Source organism: Schistocerca gregaria, chromosome 2 (assembly GCF_023897955.1).
Source record: "Schistocerca gregaria isolate iqSchGreg1 chromosome 2, iqSchGreg1.2, whole genome shotgun sequence".
Classification (NCBI taxonomy): domain Eukaryota; kingdom Metazoa; phylum Arthropoda; class Insecta; order Orthoptera; family Acrididae; genus Schistocerca; species Schistocerca gregaria.
The window spans coordinates 253,943,714-253,966,072 of record NC_064921.1 but is presented as its reverse complement, the minus strand read 5'-3'; the positions used below and the strand labels follow the sequence as shown (position 1 = coordinate 253,966,072).

The 22,359-nt window shown below is 43.3% G+C and overlaps 1 protein-coding gene across 1 annotated transcript in view; it reads left to right on the top strand.

Annotated features, from left to right (window-relative positions):
• The window catches only part of LOC126335732 (glutamate receptor ionotropic, kainate glr-3-like), a 64,507-nt gene that overhangs the window by 8,830 nt on the left and 33,318 nt on the right, over positions 1 to 22,359 (top strand). Inside the window, exons 2-4 of the mRNA XM_049999188.1 lie at positions 1,127 to 1,426; positions 4,781 to 4,872; positions 20,328 to 20,498. Of these exons, the coding sequence (XP_049855145.1) occupies positions 1,127 to 1,426; positions 4,781 to 4,872; positions 20,328 to 20,498 (563 nt within the window). The remainder of the gene's footprint in view (positions 1 to 1,126; positions 1,427 to 4,780; positions 4,873 to 20,327; positions 20,499 to 22,359) is intronic.

Sequence of the window (22,359 nt, the reverse complement as noted above, 5' to 3'; positions counted from 1 at the left end):
AAAGGGCAGCTCGTTTTGTATTATCACGTTATAGGGGAGAGAGTGTGGCAGATATGATACACGAGTTGGGATGGAAGTCATTAAAGCATAGACGTTTTTCATCGCGGCGAGACCTTTTTACGAAATTTCAGTCACCAACTTTCTCTTCCGAATGCGAAAATATTTTGTTGAGCCCAACCTACATAGGTAGGAATGATCATCAAAATAAAATAAGAGAAATCAGAGCTCGAACAGAAAGGTTTAGGTGTTCGTTTTTCCCGCTCGCTGTTCGGGAGTGGAATAGTAGAGAGATAGTATGATTGTGGTTCGATGAACCCTCTGCTAAGCACTTAAATGTGAATTGCAGAGTAGTCATGTAGATGTAGATGGTCCTACACGTATTGCGTAAATTCATTAATACTGATTTTATTCTTGCGGCGGCCGTGAATTATATTAAGACGCGCTCCCCTCACGGAACACACTGCCCTCAAACGGTCATTAGTCAAAGAATTACTTACGCAATGGACTTCGTGGTAGCTGCTACCTGGCAATAACAGTAGCTCAGTTGTCTGCACAAATCTGTCAGCTCCGGCACGCCACCTCCTAGGGACCCTAGGCTCACATCAGACCCTCACCATCTGTCAAACGTGCGTTAGTGAACCGCGCCCAAATACAAATAAAAGATATAGCACATTGACACTAAAATTAGCTGTCCTGTAACTAGAAAGATTACTTTTTCTGTGTGCGTCTACCTAAAATTATAAACTTTGTTACATATTAGACAATTTCCTGAATTATATCGTCATCGTATCTTGGATGAGCAACAGCTGTGACACATTCAGTAGTAAAAATTGTTGCTAATTACAACAATAAGTGGTGTTACATCTGTGTCAGGTCAGTATTGCACACGTCACACATTATGTTGCGCAGTCTGTTGACTCGTCAGTATCGACCATAGATGATACCAACATGCTGCACTTCAGACTATACACTGAGAAAAAAACACGTTTTGAGAAATATGTTACTTAATAAACTCATTTACGTAAGCAACGAAATCACCTTATTTATGGAAGCATTGTCCTGTTAAAAATAATTAATTCATCTCATACATTCCTTTGATTAGTGATTTTGTTTTTTGCACACACAGGAACTGTTCGAGAGGCGGCAATCGGAGTTCATATGGTTGTTGGTACTGAATGATAGGGAGCCGGATTTGGTGTTGCACGATCTGCACATTGAATTCAACTCGAATTTCTATGTCGCTGTGCCATCAGTTAAGGGTACACACAATATACTGGAAGCTTACCGGGTGGGCAAGGGATATCCCCTGGTTACGAACAAGTACTGCACATGGCACACTAGCAAACAACTTACTTGTGCAAACGAGACCATCGGTATGCGGCGGAAAGACTTGATGGGATACAACATGAAGTTGGGGGTAGTTGAGGTAAGTCATCTTTCGATGTACTCAGAAATACATCTACAACATCCTAAAACCTAAAAAAAGTTGAACTATGTCTGACGCGTAGTACTGGTACCGTATGTCTAATAGAAGTAGATATTTTTAATAGAGGTTCCTGGTAACTAAAAGAAACAGCAGTGCTGGCTGAAACGCCATCTCCGAAACCAGAAGTAACGAATGAAGCTGAGGTACACTTAAATATTTTTTTGTAATCGAAACGAAATTGCCTGTTATACTGACGTGTTGAGCAATGATTCTCTTGCTAGAGGTTGCGTAGGTGTGGAATAAAATGCAAGATGTAACGGCGGCACATACACTACTGGCCATTAAAATTACTACACCACAAAGATAACGTGCTACAAACACGAAATTTAACCGACAGGAAGAAGGTGCTATGGTATGCAAATGATTAGCTTTCCATAGCTTTCACACAAGGTTGGCGCCGGTGGTGACACCTACAACGTGCTGACATGAGGAAAATTTCCAACTGATTTCTCGTTGCCTCGTGTAAGGAGGAGAAATGCGTACCACCACGTTTCCGACTTTGATAAAGGTCGGATTGTAGCCTATCGCGATTGCGGTTTATCGTATCGCGACATTTTTGATCACGTTGGTCGAGATCCAGTGACTGTTAGCAGAATTTGGAATCGGTGGGTTCAGGAGGGTAACACGGAACGCCGTGCTGGATCCCAACGGCCTCGTATCATTAGCAGTCGATATGACAGGCATTTTATCCGCATGGCTGTAGCGGATCGTGCAGCCACGGGACGTTTGCAAGACAACAACCAACTGCACGAACAGTTCGACGACGTTTGCAGCAGCATGGACTATCAGCTCGGAGACTGTGGCTGCGGTTACCTTGACGCTGCATCACAGACAGGAGCTCCTGCGATGGTGTGCTCAACGACGAACCTGGGTGCACGAATGGCAAAACGTCGTTTTTTCGGATGAATGCAATTTCTTTTTGTAACATCATGATGGTCGCATCCATGTTTGGCGACATCGCGTTGAACGCACATTGGAAGCGTGTATTCGTGATCGCCATACTGGCGTATCACCCGGGTTGATGGTTTGGGGTACCATTGGTTACATATCTCGGTCACCTCTTGTTCGCATTGACGGCACTTTGAACAGTGGACGTTACATTCAGATGTGTCACGATCCGTGGCTCTACCCTTCATGCGATCCCAGCGAAACCCTATATTTCAGCAGGATATTGCACGACTGCATGTTGCACTTCCTGTACGGGCTTTCTGGACACAGAAAATGTTCGACTGCTGCCCTGAGCGGGACATTCTCCAGATCTCTCATCAAATGAAAACGTCTGCTCAATGGTAGCCGAGCAACTGGGTCGTCACAATACGCCAGTCACGACTCTTGATGAACTGTTGTATCGTGTTGAAGCTGCATTGGCAGCTGTAACTGTACATGCCATCCAAGGTCTGTTTGACCAAATACCCAGGCGTATCAAGGCCGTTATTACGGCCAGACGTGGTTATTCTGAGTACTGATTTGCGTGAAAACCTAATCACATGTCAGTTCTAGCTGAATATATTTGTCGAATGCATACCCGTTTATCATCTGCATTTCTTCTTGGTGTAGCAATTTTAATGGCCAGTAGTGTACTATTATTCTTGTTAAGGTTTTCGTGCCACGACGCTGAAATACAATTTTATCGGTTTTCTTGACCCCCAGTTCTGACTGACTCATCAACGTTTCGGAAGGCAAATACCCCCTTCCAGAATCTGGCGCATTTTCGGTCATACAATTTGCCTCTTTGTGTGGTTGTCGGCTGCGAAAATTATATTCAAATCGCTGCAACGGCTGATCCTCAACATTATTGAACCGGTAGTACCGTACCTGTAGAGGCGATCTTTTGAGTGGAATTAGAAGAAATCGCATTAACGCTACTGAAACATTTCTACAGATGCGTAGGCGAAACGTCCGTGATATGCCAACACGCAGGGTATTTGCTTGGCAAAATTCGGGATGAGTTACATTACGTTTATAAATAATCTCTTCTGTTTATCTGACTTCATCCGGTACCTACGCAGGGCCGGTTCGTCAAACGGAAGTTTTGAAGTTAGTGGGTCGGATGCTGGCCACCACCCCCTCCTCCCATCCCATTTTCCCCATTCCCTCCCTCCTCTCTATCCCTCCTGTTCCACTCTTGGATGGAAATTGTATACTACGTCTGTTTGTGTCCGATGTTAGCCGTGCGAAAGTGTGAGTATCATGCAGCCGACGTGGGACGTGGGTATCACCCCGGTACTCAGCTACTCAGCTGTGGGAAACCTCCTAAAAGGCACATCCAGGATAGTCAGCACACCAGCAATTGTCGTTAATGCGTCGGGTGGATTCCACCTCCAAGCGGGGCCAGCGCACTTACCAGAACGCCGAAAGAGGCGTGATAATGAGTGCGGGTATTTGGACGGGTCAACATTTGTAAACACGTCAGATGCACCACGGCTGTCGACATTGACGACTACCTACCGTTTCTGAATGTTCGCTTGTAGTAGAAATCTGTTGGTGCTCAGGGATGCGCGGTTCACAGTAAACACACTCACACAGACCTGTCTGACAACGACGAGCTGCTTTCATCCGGAACAGCGATTTTCTTGTCTGACGACCCTAGCGCAGTGCAGGAGGAGTACAGGAAAGAGCGACGAAAGAGACGGAAGAGTGGCCTCTCGACCGTCTGCAAGAATCGGCAGAGAGCCAAATCAAAAAGGAATCATCTTCTGACGATGGTCAGGAAATGAGGGATTACGCACCCTTCTCATTAAAAGAAACGTGCCAGAGGTTGTTCAGCCAGTATGACCAGCCTTACAGTGCAGTCTTTCAGTTGGATTCTACATTTTTGATGAAGGTACTGATGGATCACAGTCAATAATGTACAGATAGTTTGCGGATTACAATACATCAGACCGTAGATGTAAATAGGATATAACTACTTCAGTTATTACTATCACATGAAACAAACAGTATACGTAGCTTCATTCGCTGGTCTATAGCCTCATCGTCTAACAGGCAGGAAAATGAGCGCATGCCTGAACTGTATTGATGAGACACTATTTCTCTGTGGTTTATGTTGAAAATTTCTCGTTTTACATATGTGTATACGAAAAAAAAAAACTATTTGAAGACTCTGTCCAACGTATATACACGGGGACGAAATATCATATGGCCATTTACATAAAAGACGTTTTTTGTGGTTTTTATGTCTGGTCTCATAATGTTTGACGGACTCTTCGACACTCTTGTTAAGAAGCTGATATACAGCACTTTGCCACACTTATTTTCTTTCCATACATTTAATTCCCTGTTGGGTTGTTTCAGGACTGGCCAGACGTGACTTTCTTCAACAAGACACACTGTGGAGGTTATGTGTGCGAAGTGTGGGAAGTTCTGTCGCAGAGAATTAATGTCACGTGAGTGTAATTTTGTTTACAAAGAGTACATAGTGTCTGGGGAAGAGGGGAAATATTTCACAAAGTGAAACGGACTTATAAAGCAAAAAAGTTCCGATACGCATATCCTCTAAATCGAATACTTCTGCAGAGAAATCCTTCTAATTTCTTTTTATGTTTATAAAAAAATCTGCCAATTTTATTTATTAAATATTATTTTTTAAGTTTACAAGTATGACTTACAAATGGTTTTTGATAAATTTTGAATTAATTTTCAAAGAGTTCGATATCACTACCGAGTACTTTAATTGTTGAGGAAATTGACAATTCCTAAACGAAAAATAGCAAATTTGGCTGAGCACTAGGCTAACATACACATCACAGTGCTTTACTATCCCGCTAGATACCAAATCATGTCAATGTAAGTCCTCAGTCTTTAGCTAATTATTGACTCAGTTTCTCCTTATCAGTATCACAGGAATTTATTTAACGCATCACTCCTGGAAAGCCATTTCCTAAGAAAGTGATACGATCCCTGTAGAAAGTAATTTTTTATTTAATTCACGCACTGTACTTAGAAAGTGAATGTTAAGTACTCTACATATCGGTGAATTATCGGTAACAAAAACATTTTTACTGCGTATTGACTTCATGTCCTAGATCTTGTGCTGTTGGCTGGACATTTCCTTCATGACTGACCATATGGTTTTAATTTTATCCAGATACGTCAACAGAACCTGACGTTTTAATTTGACAGAATAGGTATATAATTAGTGGAACTGAACAGTTACAATTACTAGGTGTTCCGATAGATAGCAAACTGTCGTGGAAAGCCTACGTTCAGGATCTTGTTCAAAGACTTACTGCTGCAATTTTTACTACTCGAACGGTATCTGAAGTAAGTGATTGTTCTACATGAAAATTAATCTACTTTGCTTATCTTCATTCGCTTATGTCGTATGGTATTATATTTTGGGGTATCTCTTCCCATTCTGAAATGATATTTTTGGTTCAGAAATAGGTAGGGGTCACTCCTTCTATTCTGTCGAGGATTGCTTTAACTTAAACTTGTGGCTTGACTCTTTTTTGGCTTCATAAACGTTTTATTTCATCTGTTATTACTTTTACGTTGTAATTTCATATAATGACACATTCCATGACCTTTGAGATTTGCTCCTCAATTTGGTCCTACGGAACTAGACATGTAAATAAATAAATAAATAAATAGCTATTCTGTTGACATATTACACTCCTTTTCCTTATTATTGACATTTTAAGTAGCTTACAGTACTGTTTGTAGTGACTACGTAGCTCGATTTTGGCTATCTCTAATTTTTTTACATAGCTCCCATTTTGTTGTATATGATATCCTTATCACATTACTCAGCCAGCGATGAGGAAAATTTTCTCCGCCCAGGCACTGGGTGTTGGGCTGTCGATGAGGATGACAGGATGATGATGATCATCCTGTCATCCTCATCGACTGCAGATCCCCGAAGTGGCGTCAAATTGAAAGACCAGCACCCGGTGAACGGTCTGCCCGGCGGGGGGCCCTAGCCATACGATTAAATAAACAAATAAGCGCTATTGAATGTTTTTAATAGCAAATCGGAATACCAACTTGAATGTGGATGAATGGTATACATTTTGTGTTGCTTTCACTACTAGTTTAAGAATTTAACTCTATCAGCTTCAGAGGATACAAACTGTACACGGATAGCGCTCATATTCATTCTATACAAAGCACACTTACAGAAAGCACTTGCTTGCAGCTGAACATTTAATTTCATCTTAGGTGATGGCGTTTCAAACTTATTTTACTTTAGTGAAATTATAAGACAGCGAAGTATCCAAAGCAATCCATAGAAGTACGAATTTTCATAATAAAACCGCAGAAGTAGAAGGTTTAAATAGTTAAACGTATTCCAACAGTAGTGAGAAATATAGAAATAAACAAACTACTCTCTAATAAATGAATATAAATGCATTCACTCATTTGCTTAGGCACTTGTCCTCTCTCTTAGACCTACCTTCCCTCTCTCTTTCCTCCCCAGTTCCTCCCCATTTTCCCATTTTCCTCCTCCTCCCTCTGCTTCTTTCTCTCACCGACACAAAACTATTAACGAAGAGAATGTAATACCGCCCCAAATTTTTGGTGCTGATAGAGAGCTGCTCGAATTATTTTGTAGATTGTGATGTGATATAGTCCAGGATGTAAGCGGTGACGTGAATCATCGTCAGTGAAGAAAGTTGGATGATCGTATATGAGATTAGCGTTGAACTTTACATCAAGATACGGGATCACGGTCTAGATAAGGTGATGGAATTGTGTGCCTTGGAGGTAAATTGTGCGTGACGGACAAAGCAAGGTGGGCATGACGTAAGAAGCAGACTAGCACAGGCTAGTAAGAAACTAGGGCTCAATGTGAGAATGAAATTTCTGAGAATGTGCTTCTGGATCACAGTATTGTGTGCAAGTGATTTATTCAAAGAGGAAAAACCGAAAGAGAAGGGAAGAAGTGAATCAAAGCATTTTAGATGTAATGATGTGGAAATATGTTGAAAATCAATGGGACTTGTAAAGAGATAGCGAAGTTGTCCACAGAATCGGGGAAGAGAGGACTGGAAAACATTGACAACAAGAAGGGACTGCATGATAGCATACGTAATAAGACATCAGAGAATGAGGTCTGTGGTACTAGAGAGAGCTACAGTAAACGAAAAATACCAGAGAAGAGAAGTATTTGTTCGACTGACGAACACGAGTAGCTATCCGTTGGGCAGACGGCATCGGGCTTCAGACTGAACTTATAACCACAATCAAAGCCTCGACTGTGTTGTACTGGCATTTCTAAAAATACTCTACACCATACCACTCCTATGAATACTCATTTCCTTCGTAGAATTCCCACAGTGCTGTTATTTAGAACTTAGTATAATGTGTCATAGAGTGGTTATAATAAAGTAGCGAGAACTTTTGTGTTTGTGATTATTTTGTAATTTGACGCCGTTTTTTAGTGCGAATCCAACAATAAACATATTAATTTCCAGAATGTCAAACTCTTGCTGGCAACGACAAAAGGCTGGGAGCGACGAATATATTATTTAAGTGAAAAGATTAGGCTCAAGGCTATAAAGAGACACTCGCATTTGCTTCGCTTATTCAGAAAGCACACTGGAACTAAATACGACTGTCTGTTTATCTATAATGTGAAGTTCCGTACATATCAGATAAGTTAGTCTGGAGCATGGCTCACATTAAAATGACAGTCACGGGCCGATACTAAAATGTTCTTATCATTACTTTTATGGATTAAAAAAATATACCTTCAGTGGAGTTACTGAATCGACAAAATAGAGTATATAAATACTTTTAGTAACAGGAGAAAATATTCGTTAATTGGCATAACAATGTGCCGAACTGACAGTGAATATAAGAAATATGGTACCGGCAGTCCTTAGCGTATAGTAACTTATAGGTGAGACTAATTCATGAACGTGGGTTGTGAACAAATGAATCTCTAGAATTTGGCCAGAGGTAATGGTCACATATTTGCTGATTGATCTTTATATGAAACCCCCCTAGGTGGACTAGGGGTTGCATCGCTGCCGCGAAAACGGTGGTCGGGCGTCCTAGTCACGAGTGTGGATTTTAAATATACCGTTATTGAATAGGTCTGTCATAGTGGCAGAAAATAATGACAAACAAAATACAGTTAAAGGAAATATATCCTAAACATGAATTGACTGAGCCAAGGACGATAAAAATTTGTTTACAGGAAAAATATTAAATGATTAATGCATATTTTCTGGATGTCAAACATATATTGATGTATATTTCACAATTGGTGCATACCTGAGTGTTTCCCACATTTAATTTTCGGACTTCTTTGGCACTCATATCGTCAAGGATATGTGTTTGTTTCAGCAATATCACACTTATTATTATTTGCAGGGTTCCTTTCAAACGAAGCATATTCATTCGTGCTTCCTAATAAACACATCAAAAAAAGTTTTGCATCCCCTCGGTGCCGAGAGTTCCGAAACCTGTACAAAAAAGTGGAAAGAGATAAACGTAAACATTATTTCCGCCATTTTTATTTCTCATGAAAACCACACATTGCATGTTGTATCACCATATGCCGAGACCTTCAGAGGTGGTGGTCCAGACTGCTGTACACACCGGCACCTTTAATACCCAGTAGCACGTCCTCTTCCATTGAAGTATGCCTGTAGTCGTCGTGGCATACTATCCACAAGTTCACGAAGGCACTGTTGCTACAGATTATCCCACTCCTCAACGGCGATTAGGCGTAGACTCGTCAGAGTGATTGGTGGGTAACGTCGTCCATAAACAGCCCTTTTCAATCAATCCCAGGCATTTTCTATAGGTTTCACGTCTGGAGAACATGCTGGCCACTCTAGTCGATCGATTTTGTTATCCTGAAGCAAGTCATTCACAATATGTGCACGATGGGCGCCAACTGTCGTCCATGAAGTCGAAAGCCTCGCCAATATGCTGCCGATATGGTTGCATTCACGTATCGTACAGCCGTTGCAGCTCCTTCCATGATGACTAGAGGCGTCAGTCGGCCCCACATAATGCCCCTCCTCCTCCCCCCCCCCCCCCAAAAAAAAACCATCAGGAAACCTCTATCTTGCTGCACCCGCTGGACAGTTTGTGTAAGGCATTAAACCTGACTGGGTTACCTCCAAACACGTCTCCGACGATTGTCTGGTTGAAGGTATATGCGACACTCATCGGTGAAGAGAACGTGATGCCAGTCCTGAGCGGTCCATTAGGCATGTTATTGGGCCCGTCTGTACCACGCTACATGGTGTCGTGGTTACAACGGTGGACCTCGAGATGGATGTCGGGAGTGATGTTACGCATCGTGCAGCCAAATGCACACAGTTGGAGTCCTCCTGTGGCTGCACAAAAAGCATCATTCAACATGGTGGCGTTGCTGTCAGGGTTCCTCCGATCCATAATAAGTAGGAAGCGGTCATCCACTGCAGTAGTATCCCTTGAGCTCCCTGAGCGAGGCATGTGATCGACAGTTCCTGTCTCTCTGTATCTCCTAAAATGTTCAACTGATAACGTCATCAGTCCCTAAGCTTACACACTACTTAACCTAAATTATCCGAAGGACGAATACACACACCCATGCCCGAGGGAGGACTCGAACCTCCGCCGGGACCAGCCGCACAATCCGTGACTGCAGCGCCAGACAGCTTGGCTAATCCCGTGCGACCTGTATCTCCTACATGTCCGAACAACATCGCTTTGTTTCACTACGAGACGCCTGGACGCTTTCCTTGTTGAGAGCCCATCCTGGTACAAAGTAACAATGCGGATACGATCGAACCGCCGTATCGACCGTCTAGGCAGGGTTGAACTACAGAGAACGCGAGCTTTTACCTCCTTCCTTGTGGAATGACTGGAACTGAACGGCTGTCGGACCCTCTCCGTCTAATAGGCGCTGCTGATGCATGGTTGTGTACACCTTTGGGCGGGTTTAATGTCATCTCTAAACAGCCAAGGACTGTGTCTATGTTACAATGCCCATAGTCAACGTCTATTTTCATGAGTTCTGGGAACTGGGGTGATGCAAGACTTTTTTTGATGTGTGTTTTTGAGCAGACTGTTGGGGATGATTGCTCCAAACCCATCACACGTTTGTAAGTCATCAAGAATAGCACCTCTGCCTATCAGTTCAAATGTTTACACGTAATTTTTTGAAACTGTTATTGATATTCAATCAGTGTACTTCCCATGAGATCCATCTTAAAAGAATTTTGAAACATGTTATTATACGTCTTGAAATTACGAGGGCGATTCTATTAGTCATGGCAACTATGATGTATTGTGCGAAAGTGTGGCACCATTGAAATCGTAGTAAATACATTCTAAACAAACACGACAAACCTTACCGAAATCAACTGAGAGATTACGACTGCGGTTGGTAGCAGCGCCTGAAACATTCTATGAGAGGTTGGCCGTGCTACAACATGGAACACCCGCCCCCCCCCCCCCTTCCCACCCTACTCGTCAGACATCAGTCCACGCGACTTCGACCCTACTCCATAACGGAGAAACCATTGCTTAGAAGTAGCTTTGCAAACAGCGCAGATGCGCTCACAGCATTTCGGCGAAAAGTGGCCCACATTTATGGCAATGGCAGTGGTATTCAGCGCCTTCCACATCGTTGGAAACGCTGTTTGTTTGCACCAGGGAACTATTTTGAAGCACAGTAGTTGATTTTGATTTATTTCTGTTTCTTTTGTACTCTTGCACAATAAATTTACACACAACCTCATTGCGTGTGCTGCATTTCAACCCCTACCATGACCTCCTGTACTGGAAACATAGTCAATGTTGGCATTCAGGGTACACACTGCCATACTGGTTCAGTACACGTCGTGGAATTCTTATGTTGTCGCATTTTCGCGTGTCATAGTTGCCAGATATATGACATGACCAAAGCTATAGTTGCCTTATCTGTGAATTCATTCATCAGGTTGTGGCTTTGCCGCTTTAAACTCACAAATCGTGATGTGATTACGGCCGGCCGGAGTGGCCGAGCAGTTCTAGGCGCTTCAGTCTGGAACCACGCGACCGCTACGGTAGTAGGTTCGAATCCTGATTCGGGCGTGGATGTGTGTGATGTCCTTAGGTTAGTTAGGTTTAAGTAGTTCTAGGTTCTAGCTGACTGATGACCTCAGGTGTTAAGTCCCATAGTGCTCAGAGCCATTTGAACCATTTGATTTGATTACGTAGAATCTTTTAGCGTAATGACAGATGATACACTTCTCGGATATGCAGCCAGATAATATATTCATCTTGACGCAATATTTCAACGGACCAGCTGGTCACCATCTTCAGGTGAGTATGTCGATGCACTATCTCCCCGGAACAGGGTTTCCCACAGTATTAGTGGCTTTTTTATATACCGTAACCAGAACACCGTGCCTGTGCGAGCAGCAGCGTTTCTGTCCTGCAGCACAAGTAAACCTATAGTGCACCTGTGGAAGAAATAGGCAAAACGATGTATCGCTGCCGGCCGCGGTGGTCTGGCGGTTCTAGGCGCTCAGTCAGGAACCGCGCGACTGCTGCGGTCGCAGGTTCGAATCCTGCCTCGGGCATGGATGTGTGTGATGTCCTTAGATTAGTTAGGTTTAAGTAGTTCTAAGTTATAGGCGACTTATGACCACATATGTTGAGTCCCATAGTGCTCAGAGCCATTTGAACCATTTTTTTGATGTATCGCTAGCAGAATATTAGTTAAAAGAATCCACTGGCTGAAATGAAGACAGTTGCTTAATATCAGATGAAATCGGATCCCATGTCTTATTCGAAGGAAAACCGCTAGCCGTTTTAATTATATTATCAGTTAATCTAAATACAATAGATTCCTTTAGAACACATTCCCAATAGCATGAAGCTGTAGCGATCATTAGCGTCTCACATACAACATGTTATGTCTCTCATTAGGACATATTTCTGCCACTGCAGTTTTCTCTGGCTGGAGAAAACGAGTGTGACGATGGTGTTCTATACTTTGGTCGTGAATAATACAGATAGTTGGGCCCATATAAGCCGTCGCATTGTGACAAGAAATTTTACATACTCTGGGTTGCCTCAGTCCCACGTCATCCTTTATTGATCCATGAAGGAATCTAATCTTAGCAGGTGGCATAAATAAACTTTTGGTGTAATATCCTCTTATTATTCTTGAAATTTAAGAGGATATACACCAGTAAAAGGAAAAAACGCAACAAATTTACAAGTATCATCCGATGGTTTCCCCAGCAATCTGAACTGGAGAACACGACCTATTTGCTGCTCAGTGTAACCACTCCACATAAAAAAAAAACTTCAAGATGGTGCAATTTCATTACCATAATTTCTGCATCGGAAATAGTATTGGCTCTCTTCATCAAAGTCAGCAAGAACTCCGTGTGTTGGGGTGGAGGATGACGGTTGCATGAAGATAATGACCAGTACGCGTAAGTTTACGGCATACATTATGCTCCAAAGTCCTATCGTCATTTCTGTGAACTAAAACATCTTCTCGTGTACATGTAGTGGATCAGACGTAGTGTATAAAGGATCCACCAGTTCTGTTGGAAACTCAATTCCAGCGAGATTATATATCAGCACATTCACCTGAAGACTGCGGCCAGTTGGTCCATTCAAATATTTTGTCAAGATGACTATATTATCTGGCTGCCTACCCGAGAAAGTATCACTGGCACATTTTCATACAACATTTGTACCTTGTATAATTCTCTTGGACTTGTGTATGTTACAGGTATGTTAAGTCCTGGAGAAATTTGTAACATTTCTTCGTCACTACTTGTGACGGAATTAATAAATGAAAAGGTAGGGTACAGTTATTACATACGACACCTTTAATTAAAATGGAAATACCTGAAACTCTGTTACCCCTTCTTGCAATTTTACATACCAGTTATGGCTTACCTGCAAAAATTATGTGTCTGCTTGACCGGAACTAGCAACCTATAGTAGATGTATCAACTGTGGCTTATTTGAGTTTCTTAGAAGCTACAGAAGAATGGCAAAGGTGATGCAATTTAATTCAAAAGCCGTATTTGGAGTCAAATACTAGGGAAATGGTGAGGCAGTCTGCAAAACAGGGGTACGGCTATTAATTCTGAATCCTGAACTACTATTGATGCAAATAAGCTATCCATGGAGTAAAGAATACATTAAAGAAAGAAGAAAATAACAATAGGGGTTCGTTCCAGCCGTTAGGGAAAATTATTAGATTTGTCGAGAGAATCGACTAACAGCAAGGAAGTAATCACGCCGTTACTGAGCCATCAGAGTGATAGACACGAGAATGAGGGCGCAGGTGCATGAGCGCATTGCTTGCCTCAAGAGAGCGCGTATGTCGATATTTGCACTGTTGTACAGTAGAGACCAGAAACGCACACCTTTTCTGTCCCAAAAGATGTCCCCACGTTTACGATGAAGGAATTTCCAAGCTCGTCCATCGCTACGATAAGTGACTTAATTTAAATGGCAACTATGTAGAAAAGTAGTATTTAAGTGTGACTTTCACCTGTATATAATAAAAAAAATTCCCATTCTTTATTTACTTTTAATTTCAAAACGTAATGTACTTTGTGGATAGCCTTAGGCAGGTCGGACATTTTGTGAAATTTCAGCTTAGAATGGATATGAAGCCGAAATTATGATTGCGTGAAGAAAATGAAATTTACAGACCAATGAAAAAATTTCTTTCTCTTTGGTTGCATATGTAGGGGGAACGCCGCACTCCGCGTTTATTCCTACGAACTCATGTAGTCGCCCTTCTTTCTGAGTGAGTCGAGCCTTCTTGTACCTAACAACAGACGTAAGTGATAAGTGGGCAATGGCCGAGACTCATTAGTCGAGGCTACGAGCACATGGAGACCGTGAGTTCGGAGACAACATCATAACACTCACTGGTGAGTTTAAAGCGTGAATACGAATCCCATTTCTGATATCTACTGTGCAGTCGTCCATTTAAAGTGCCTAATCAGATTGTTCATCCTACGTCGTGAGGTCGCTGGAGCATTACATACAGCACAAAGAATAATGTTAAACTAGTAGAGGCCATCAGCAGTTACACTAAGTGAGCAAAAGTATCCGGACACCTCCAAAAACAAACATTTTCATTTTAGGTGCATTGTGCTGCCAGCTAGTGCCAGCAACTCCAGATCAGCGACCTCAGTCCGCCCCCGCTAGCTGAGTGGTCAGCACGACAGACTGTCAATTCTTAGGGCCGGAGTTCGATTCCCGGCTGGGTCGGAGATTTTCTCCGCTCAGGGACTGGGTGTTGTGTTGTCCTAATCATTATCATTTCATCCCCATCGACGTGCAAGTCACCTAAGTGGCGTCAAATCGAAAGACTGGCACCAGGCGAACGGTCTGCCCCACGGGAAGCCATCGTCACACGATATTATTATTTTAGTAGTCATTATAAATCGTGGGAGAGCAGTATGGGGCGTTCCGCGAAACCCACAGACTTGCTAAGGTGATTGGGTGTTACTTGTGTCATACGTCTGTTAGCGAGATTTCCACACTCCTAAATATCCCAAGGTCTATTGTTTCCGCTGTGATAGTGAAATGGAAACGTGAAGGGACAGGTACGGCACAAAAGTGTACGGGCAGGCCTCGTCTGTTGACTGACAGAGGCCGCCCACAGTTGAAGAGGGTCGTAATGTTTAATAGTCATACATCTATCCAGAACATCACACAGCAATTCCAAACTGCATCCGGATCCACTGCAAGTACTTTAACAGCTAGGACGAGCGGCTGTTCATAAGCCACACATCACACCGGTAAGTGCCAAACGACGTCTCACTTGGTCTAGGGAGCGTAAATATTGGACGATTGAACAGTGGACAAACGTTATGTGAAGTGACGAATCACGGTACAGAATGTGGCGATCCAATGGCAGGGTGTGGATATGGCGAATGCCCGGTAAACGTCATCTCCCAGCGTGTGTAGCCCCAAAAGTAAAATTCGGAGGCTGTGGTGTTATGGCGTGGTCGTGTTTTTCATGGAGGGGGCTTGCACCCCTTATTATTTTGCGTGGCACTATCACGGCACAGGCCTACATTGATGTTTTAAGCACCTTCTTGCTTCCCACTGTTGAAGAGCAATTCGGGGATGGCGACTGCATCTTTTAACACGATCGAGCACCTGTTCATAATGCATGGCCTCCGGAGGAGTGATTACACGACAATAACATCCCTGTAATGGACTGGTCTGCACAGAGTCCTGACCTGAATCCTACAGAAAACAGTTGGGATGTTTTGGAACGCCGACTTCGTGCCAGGCCTCACCGACCGACATCGTTGCCCCTCCTTAGTGCAGCACTCCGTGAAGAATGGGCTACCATTCCACATGAAACCTTCCAGCACCTGATGGAACGTATGCTTGCAAGAGTGGAAGCTATCATGAAGGCTAATGGTGGGCCAACACCACTGGATTCCAACATTATCGATAGGGTATTCTAGGCAGCAGTTTAGCAACGATTTTTCATCTTTTCTTTGCATTAAACATCAGGTACAAGTGTCTATGTACGCGTTCCTTAAAGCACGCAACAAACGGCTCGCTAAAGCGACTAGAAAAAGGTCGTGTGTGTTTAGGCGTGCCTCTAAGCACAGAAAAACAGTGCACACACTGGCAGCTAGCAGTCATGACGTCGAGTGTTAAAGGAAAAAATATCAAGAAGAGAAAGAATATTCGTTTCTATTTTTATTGATAATAGGTGATAATAATTACTGACTTGCGCTTGATCTTGTGCTGCAAAAATTAATGAAGAACAATACAGGTGAGAAATAAAATTACTTCTTCCTTGAAGTTATGAGTTATGCAATGGTTCTACGCCTCTGGTGTATCAAAAGTCTGTAAAAATCTGTATTTCTGGTATATGAAGGTCCTTTCTACCAGTGCCACTTCTCTTCTAGATCTCATTGGCACCTACCTCGGCAGTACTGCGAATATAATGTTTTCATTTTCTTTTTAATTTCCTCTGACGTTGTCTGTGGCGCACAATCTTTTGGGGAATGGTCTGCAGCGATGGTGTTGGGTGGAGTCGACAGTGGCTCATCACAAGAACATATCTGGCTAAGAAAATCTAATGACGGATAGCAGAGGCAGCCCTGACTGCTGACCTCCTTCTTTCGCTACAGTGGAAGACACCGAGACACAGAGGGTCGAACGATGGGCACTGGCATGGCTGAGGACGATGGTGTGTGCCCGCTATGGGCGATGAACAGCAACAAAGTAGGCTCACCTCGGACAGCAGACAGTACAGTGCAGCTGCGGAGTTACATGCCACAGGTTTGAAGCTACAGTGCACGAGCAAGATGGCAGTTAGGAGAAGGTGGTCATCCTTTTGGTGACTTGACAGTGGAAAGGCGCCTAGTTGACAGCATATAGAGTTATCTCAGGCACAGCTTGAAAACTACTGGCAGCAAAGTTTGTCAGTGGTCACTGTCTGCTTAATCTCACACTGTAAGCAGTCTCCTTTATGTCGTTATTGACTCACACCGACTGTATAATTGCGCATAATAGGCACAACTGAACATCACTGAGACTATGCCTATCACAAACACAGTGATGGAAGCAGTGTCATAAGGGGGGAGGGGGGGGGGCGGCGTCACTGGCCTCGCAGACGTATTAAGCCATGTTGAAAACGGTGTGCCAGCATCAGCAGTCGTCAGCCAAGAAGGTGGTGCATGGCGATGGTGGCTGGCAGCATGGTGCTGGAGATAGCTCAGTGTTAGAACACAGGCACAGGGTAGTGGCAGCTACCAGCAACTGACACCACACGCAGCCCTGATCAGTGGCCTTCTTCTGTACCAGTGACAGACAGTAGAAGCACTGGTGCAGGTGGAGTCTAAAACTGTGGCCTCCATTATCGGTGAAGACGATGATGTGTGCCCACTCTGTGTGATGAACAGCAATAATGTAGGCCCATCGAAGGCAATGGACAGTGATAGTACATGTTGGTAGCTAGATGGCCCAGGTTCTATCCTTCTACCCACCAGGGAGGTGGCCAACACCTGTTGCACAGCAGGTGGCCCAAAGGGCGAAGACACCTAGTTGACTTCACACAGGTTTAGGCAACGGACCGAAACTACTGGCAGCAAAATCTGTTAGCGGTGGCTTTCTGCTTCATCTCACACAGCAAGCACTCTTCTTCATGTGACTATTGGCTTTCATTCACTGTGTCACTGGCCATACTGTGCAAAACTGAAAGCTAGAGGGGACTAAATTAGGTGGCACACATAGGAGCCAAGCTGGCTAATGTTTTCACAGTGATTGCGGTCCTTGACTGTAAGTCACAATAGGTTGGAGCAGCCACGGTAATCTTCGAGCCTGAAGGGGTGGCCGAGTGGTTCTAGGCGCTACAGTCTGGAACCGTGCGACCGCTACGGTCGCAGGTTCGAATCCTGCCTCGGGCATAGATGTGTGCGATGCCCTTGCGTTAGTTAGGTTTCAGTAGTTCTAAGTTGTAGGGGACTGATGACCTCAGAAGTTAAGTCCCATAGTGCTCAGAGCCATTTGAACCATTTTTTTGTAATCTTCGAGCAAGTATGATTTCACACACCATGGTTTTCCTGTCTAGTCAGGTCCTTAAGAAGTCCTGTTGATGCTGGAAGATCAGAAACGATGGCTGGTGTCTTCTGCACCACCATTGTACTGAATAAGTGTTTCTATGTAAGAATATCCACTCCACTTCAGTGCATGCTGTCAAGTAAAACACTCAAACGCTCTTTGCACATTTGCTGTATCATAAATTCTTACTGGCTGAAACAATTTGTGAGTGATCCACAAGAGCTATGGAGTGCACAGCCTCAGACGTCTTCACCGCTAGAAGGAACACCTGCGAGTAAACTTTCGCCTTCTATCGGCATTCGTGTAACACTAAATGCAACATCAGGCACAGATATAGACTGGTTTTTGGTTCTGTGCAACATGCAGAAGGGTAGGGCATAGCGCCTTAGCTAGTCTGCGCAACTTGGTATACTCGTTGAGCTGTGCGTGGCTCGTGTTCATCCCGCTTGCTGTTTGTTATCTTCTCCTACTGTACTGCCGCCTCGTTTTCGTATTCCATTTACTGGCGTCACTAACCTTGTGCCTTACCTGCTCGTGAGTGGCAGCAACAGTGCTTATCGTTAAGTGCACCGTCATGCTATGTCTGGAGCGACCGCTAGTATTTCCGGGTAGTCGTGTGTCTGGAGTTCAGTTGGGAGTTCAGTCGGGAAAGCAGTTGCGACAGTGCGCCAGTGAGGTGCGAACAGCCAGTGGTTGCCGACAGCTGGCGACACACATGAACTGTCTGAAGAAAGGAGATTGGATTCGGACGACCGTTGGTTGGTCGTTCGGTTGGTCGTCTCATCGGGCGGCGCGTATTTGGTCTTTTGACCATTTCTGGGCCTTGTCAGTTGCTCATCTTGCCGGACGTGGGTCGGTTCCTTCCTGGCGCAGAGATGTCGTGGCCAATGGGCAAGAGTTACCTCTGCTTGGCTGGGTCCGAGCCAGTGTGCCCGGGTCGCCGTGTCTCCGAATTCCGAACGGTCATCGAGTTGAGTCGGGTTGGAGCTGCAGTCAGCTACAGACAGCCAGGACTCGCCCGACCGTTGCCGACACACGTAATTTGAGTGGGAAAGACTGTTGGTTGGTCGTTCGGTCGGTCGTCTCATCGGACGACGTACATTTGGTCGCCGACCGCTTGTGGAAACTCTGTGTGTCGAATTGATTCGTCCTTGTGGTTCGACAGTGATTGATTTTACGATTGTTCGAGTTCCTGTGAAAGTGTGTTTACGTGGAACCGTGTGTAGCTTCTGTGATTTGCAGTGAGCAGATAAATGATGTCTGCGTACTGGAGTAGGCAGTTGGTAGGTTAGGACAGAGGTAGTTGATTAGGTTGTTGGTTGGTTCTAAAGCCATTCCTAGGTCGTGTTGCCACCCGACTGTTTAATGTTACGCATGGCTGTCTGTCTCACCTAAACTATGATTAGAGTTTTCTCCCCAGGCCGACCCTTGGAACACTTCTGAGCACTACTGTTTGTTCTTTGTGATTGTCATTTTATTTGGGCGCAGGTACTGTGACAGGCCTTCAGCTGTGATTTAATATTGTCTATTTTATGTTCAGTAAATGGTCTAGAGCCGAACTTCATAACAACTTTAAAATTAGGCCTTCAGCCGTGTTTCATTTAAAATTCTTGTTGCTCTGTATTTAAGCCTTCAGTCACGTTTGCTTCAGAATCTGTGGCTTTAATATGTAAATCCTTGCCTGTAAGGTTTTTCTTTAATTATCTTGAATTCTTGTAACGGCTTTCAGCCGTGTTCTGTAAATGTTTATCTGAAGGTGGTCTTTAATTATTCTTGAGTAATTGTTTGGGCCTTTCTTAAGATGTTTTTATGTTGTGCTATGGAAAAGTTTATCTTTAAAGCCACTCTTTCATTATGTAAATAAATTTTTCTTTTGGGCTTTCAGCCGAAGAATTAACTTGAATTTTCATTAATATGGCCTTTATCCTGAAGTTGTAAATGCTTGGATTTTAAAGAATTTCCATAGTTGATCTGAAACATTATTTCGGCCTTTAGCCGAGAAGATATTGTAATTTTACTTAAGTAAGGCCTTCAGCCATTACTCTAAATCCTGGAGTTTTAAAAGCAATCATTTAACTTTACTCTGGAGAAGTTACATGGGCCCTCAGCTGTGAATTGATCTTAGTTGTTTTAGAGAGAAAACTGTGCATTGGTTCGAGGAATAAAGTTGTGTGTGTTCTTGTATAAGTAACAGTAATTGACCATGGCCCCTTTCCACAACCTGTACCGGTCTGTCCTGCGAAACCAGATTTCACTCGTGTTGTGCACTTAAGGGAACGTGTAAAGAGGCACTGAGTGTTTACTGTTGAGCGAGTGTGTCTGCTGCCGACAGGTACAGTTTCGAAGGCAGCGAGATCTACGGCAGCCGCCCTGTGAACGGCACTTGGGAAGGCCTTATGGGGCAGCTGCAGCAGGACCGCGTGGATATCGGGTTGGCGCCCCTGATGGTGACGGCGGAACGCCGGAGTGCCGTGGACTTCTCGCTGCCTCTCGTCTCCTCACGGTAAGCCTTCGCTGGCAAAGTTGTGGCATCTTCACTGACATCCAGCAGTATGCACAAATTGTTGTGAAATTACAACACTTAGAGGAACAAAAGAGATCCAATCGAATGCAAACACTGGGATATTCAAAACAATCTTCTAGTAGCAAATGATTAGGGGAACTGCGGCTATTACGGGCCACTTAAGCAAAATTAGTACAAAGTTCTTGTTTTGAAATGAGGTATAAGTGCATAAAACCTTTATTTGAGGGTTTGTTGTTGTTTAAATAGTGGAGAAAGATTTATAACCAAAACGAGACAAAGTAAGAAAAGATTTTTTAGGATCTGCAATTCGAGATCTTAATAAAACATTGATATTTAAAAAATGTGTTTTTGTGTTTGACAAACAAATGAAATCTGTTTGTACAGGGTGATTCTTATTAACGTTTAAAAGCCTCTGAAGCAACGTAGATAGCGCCAAGGAACATAGGGCCGCAGATGTCGGGAAATACCTCAAACAGGCGTAAAATTCTGTCATACCAGATCATTCCAACACTGACCAAGTATTCACGTCAGTGTGGCTCCAGGCCACGTGCGTGACGTCAACACGTGGGGCTCCGGAGTTCGTATCTTGCGTCTGTCTGGCAGTATTTTTTCGTTGAGTTAGACAAATATCTGTTTTCATTGAGATAAGATTTAATATTTTGTTCACCGGTGTTGCGATACAACAAAAGCCTGCCGCATTGCTTCATAAGTAAATGAGTTTAACCTTCCAAATGATGTTGTTGCCAGCAAATTACCGAGTGTTGTCTTTACTAAATTGTGTCTGGAACAGAAAAAAAGGAAGAAAAGGAAAGAAACACAAAATAAAAACAGCTCCCTGGTTACAGGGAGGAGAACAATTCTGTAACTTCTACGTTTAAAACAGATCACATTTACAAAAAGTGTTCGAAATTTGCACTGTTTGCATGAATGCAAGTGATAGTGCTAGTCTTCTACGAAAGAAGGCTCAGAAGAAAGATACAAAAAAATAAGACCTTTGATGCAATAAATAAAATTATTCCTCACCGTAATGCTGTATGTAATCATTGCTGTGTTTCTTTACGTACTACATCTCGTCATCATTGAATTATTGTTAGTAGGGTGACTCAAAATCCGATGATAAATAGATTGATACTGAATAAGTAAAATCAATTTGCTAATCCTGATACTACACGGAGCTGTAGAGGGCAAAAACTGTAGAGGAAGGCAGAGGTTGTAATAAATCCAGCAAATAATTGAGGACGTAGGTTTCAGGTGCTACTCTGAGCTGGGGAGGTTGGCACAGGAGAGAAGTTCGTGGTGGGCCGCATCAAACCAGTCAGAAGACTGATTATTAAAAAAAAAATGTCAGTATTATTGCTCCAGTTGCTCCCGTTAGTGGTCAAGGTCTATAACCTCCTAGGTGAAATGGGTGGTTTGAGTGGGTTGTTAAAGTAAGCTTAGTATATTTATTTCTATAGAACATAAAGTTTATAGAATTGAGAAAATGTAGGCCTGGGTTATAGCTACTGCTGATTCTAGAATTAATAGAAGTATTTGTCCATAATCAGTATTGATACAAGAGTTGTTATTCACTCATCCCTCTACGCCGATGTCCAACCGCTGCTCGTGTGGGAAAATACTTTATCTGGTGACGTCAAATGTTCAACATTTCCCATCCACTTTAGGGGTATTTTCCGACATTTGTGGCGCAGTGTGTCTCTTATTAAATTACTTGTCTCGGGTGTTATCTACGTTGCTTCGTGGGTTTTTAATCGTTAATAAATATACACTATACATCAAAAATACAATACAATAAAAAAGTTAATGTAAGTAGAACAACTGTAACTTAAATTTGACTGTG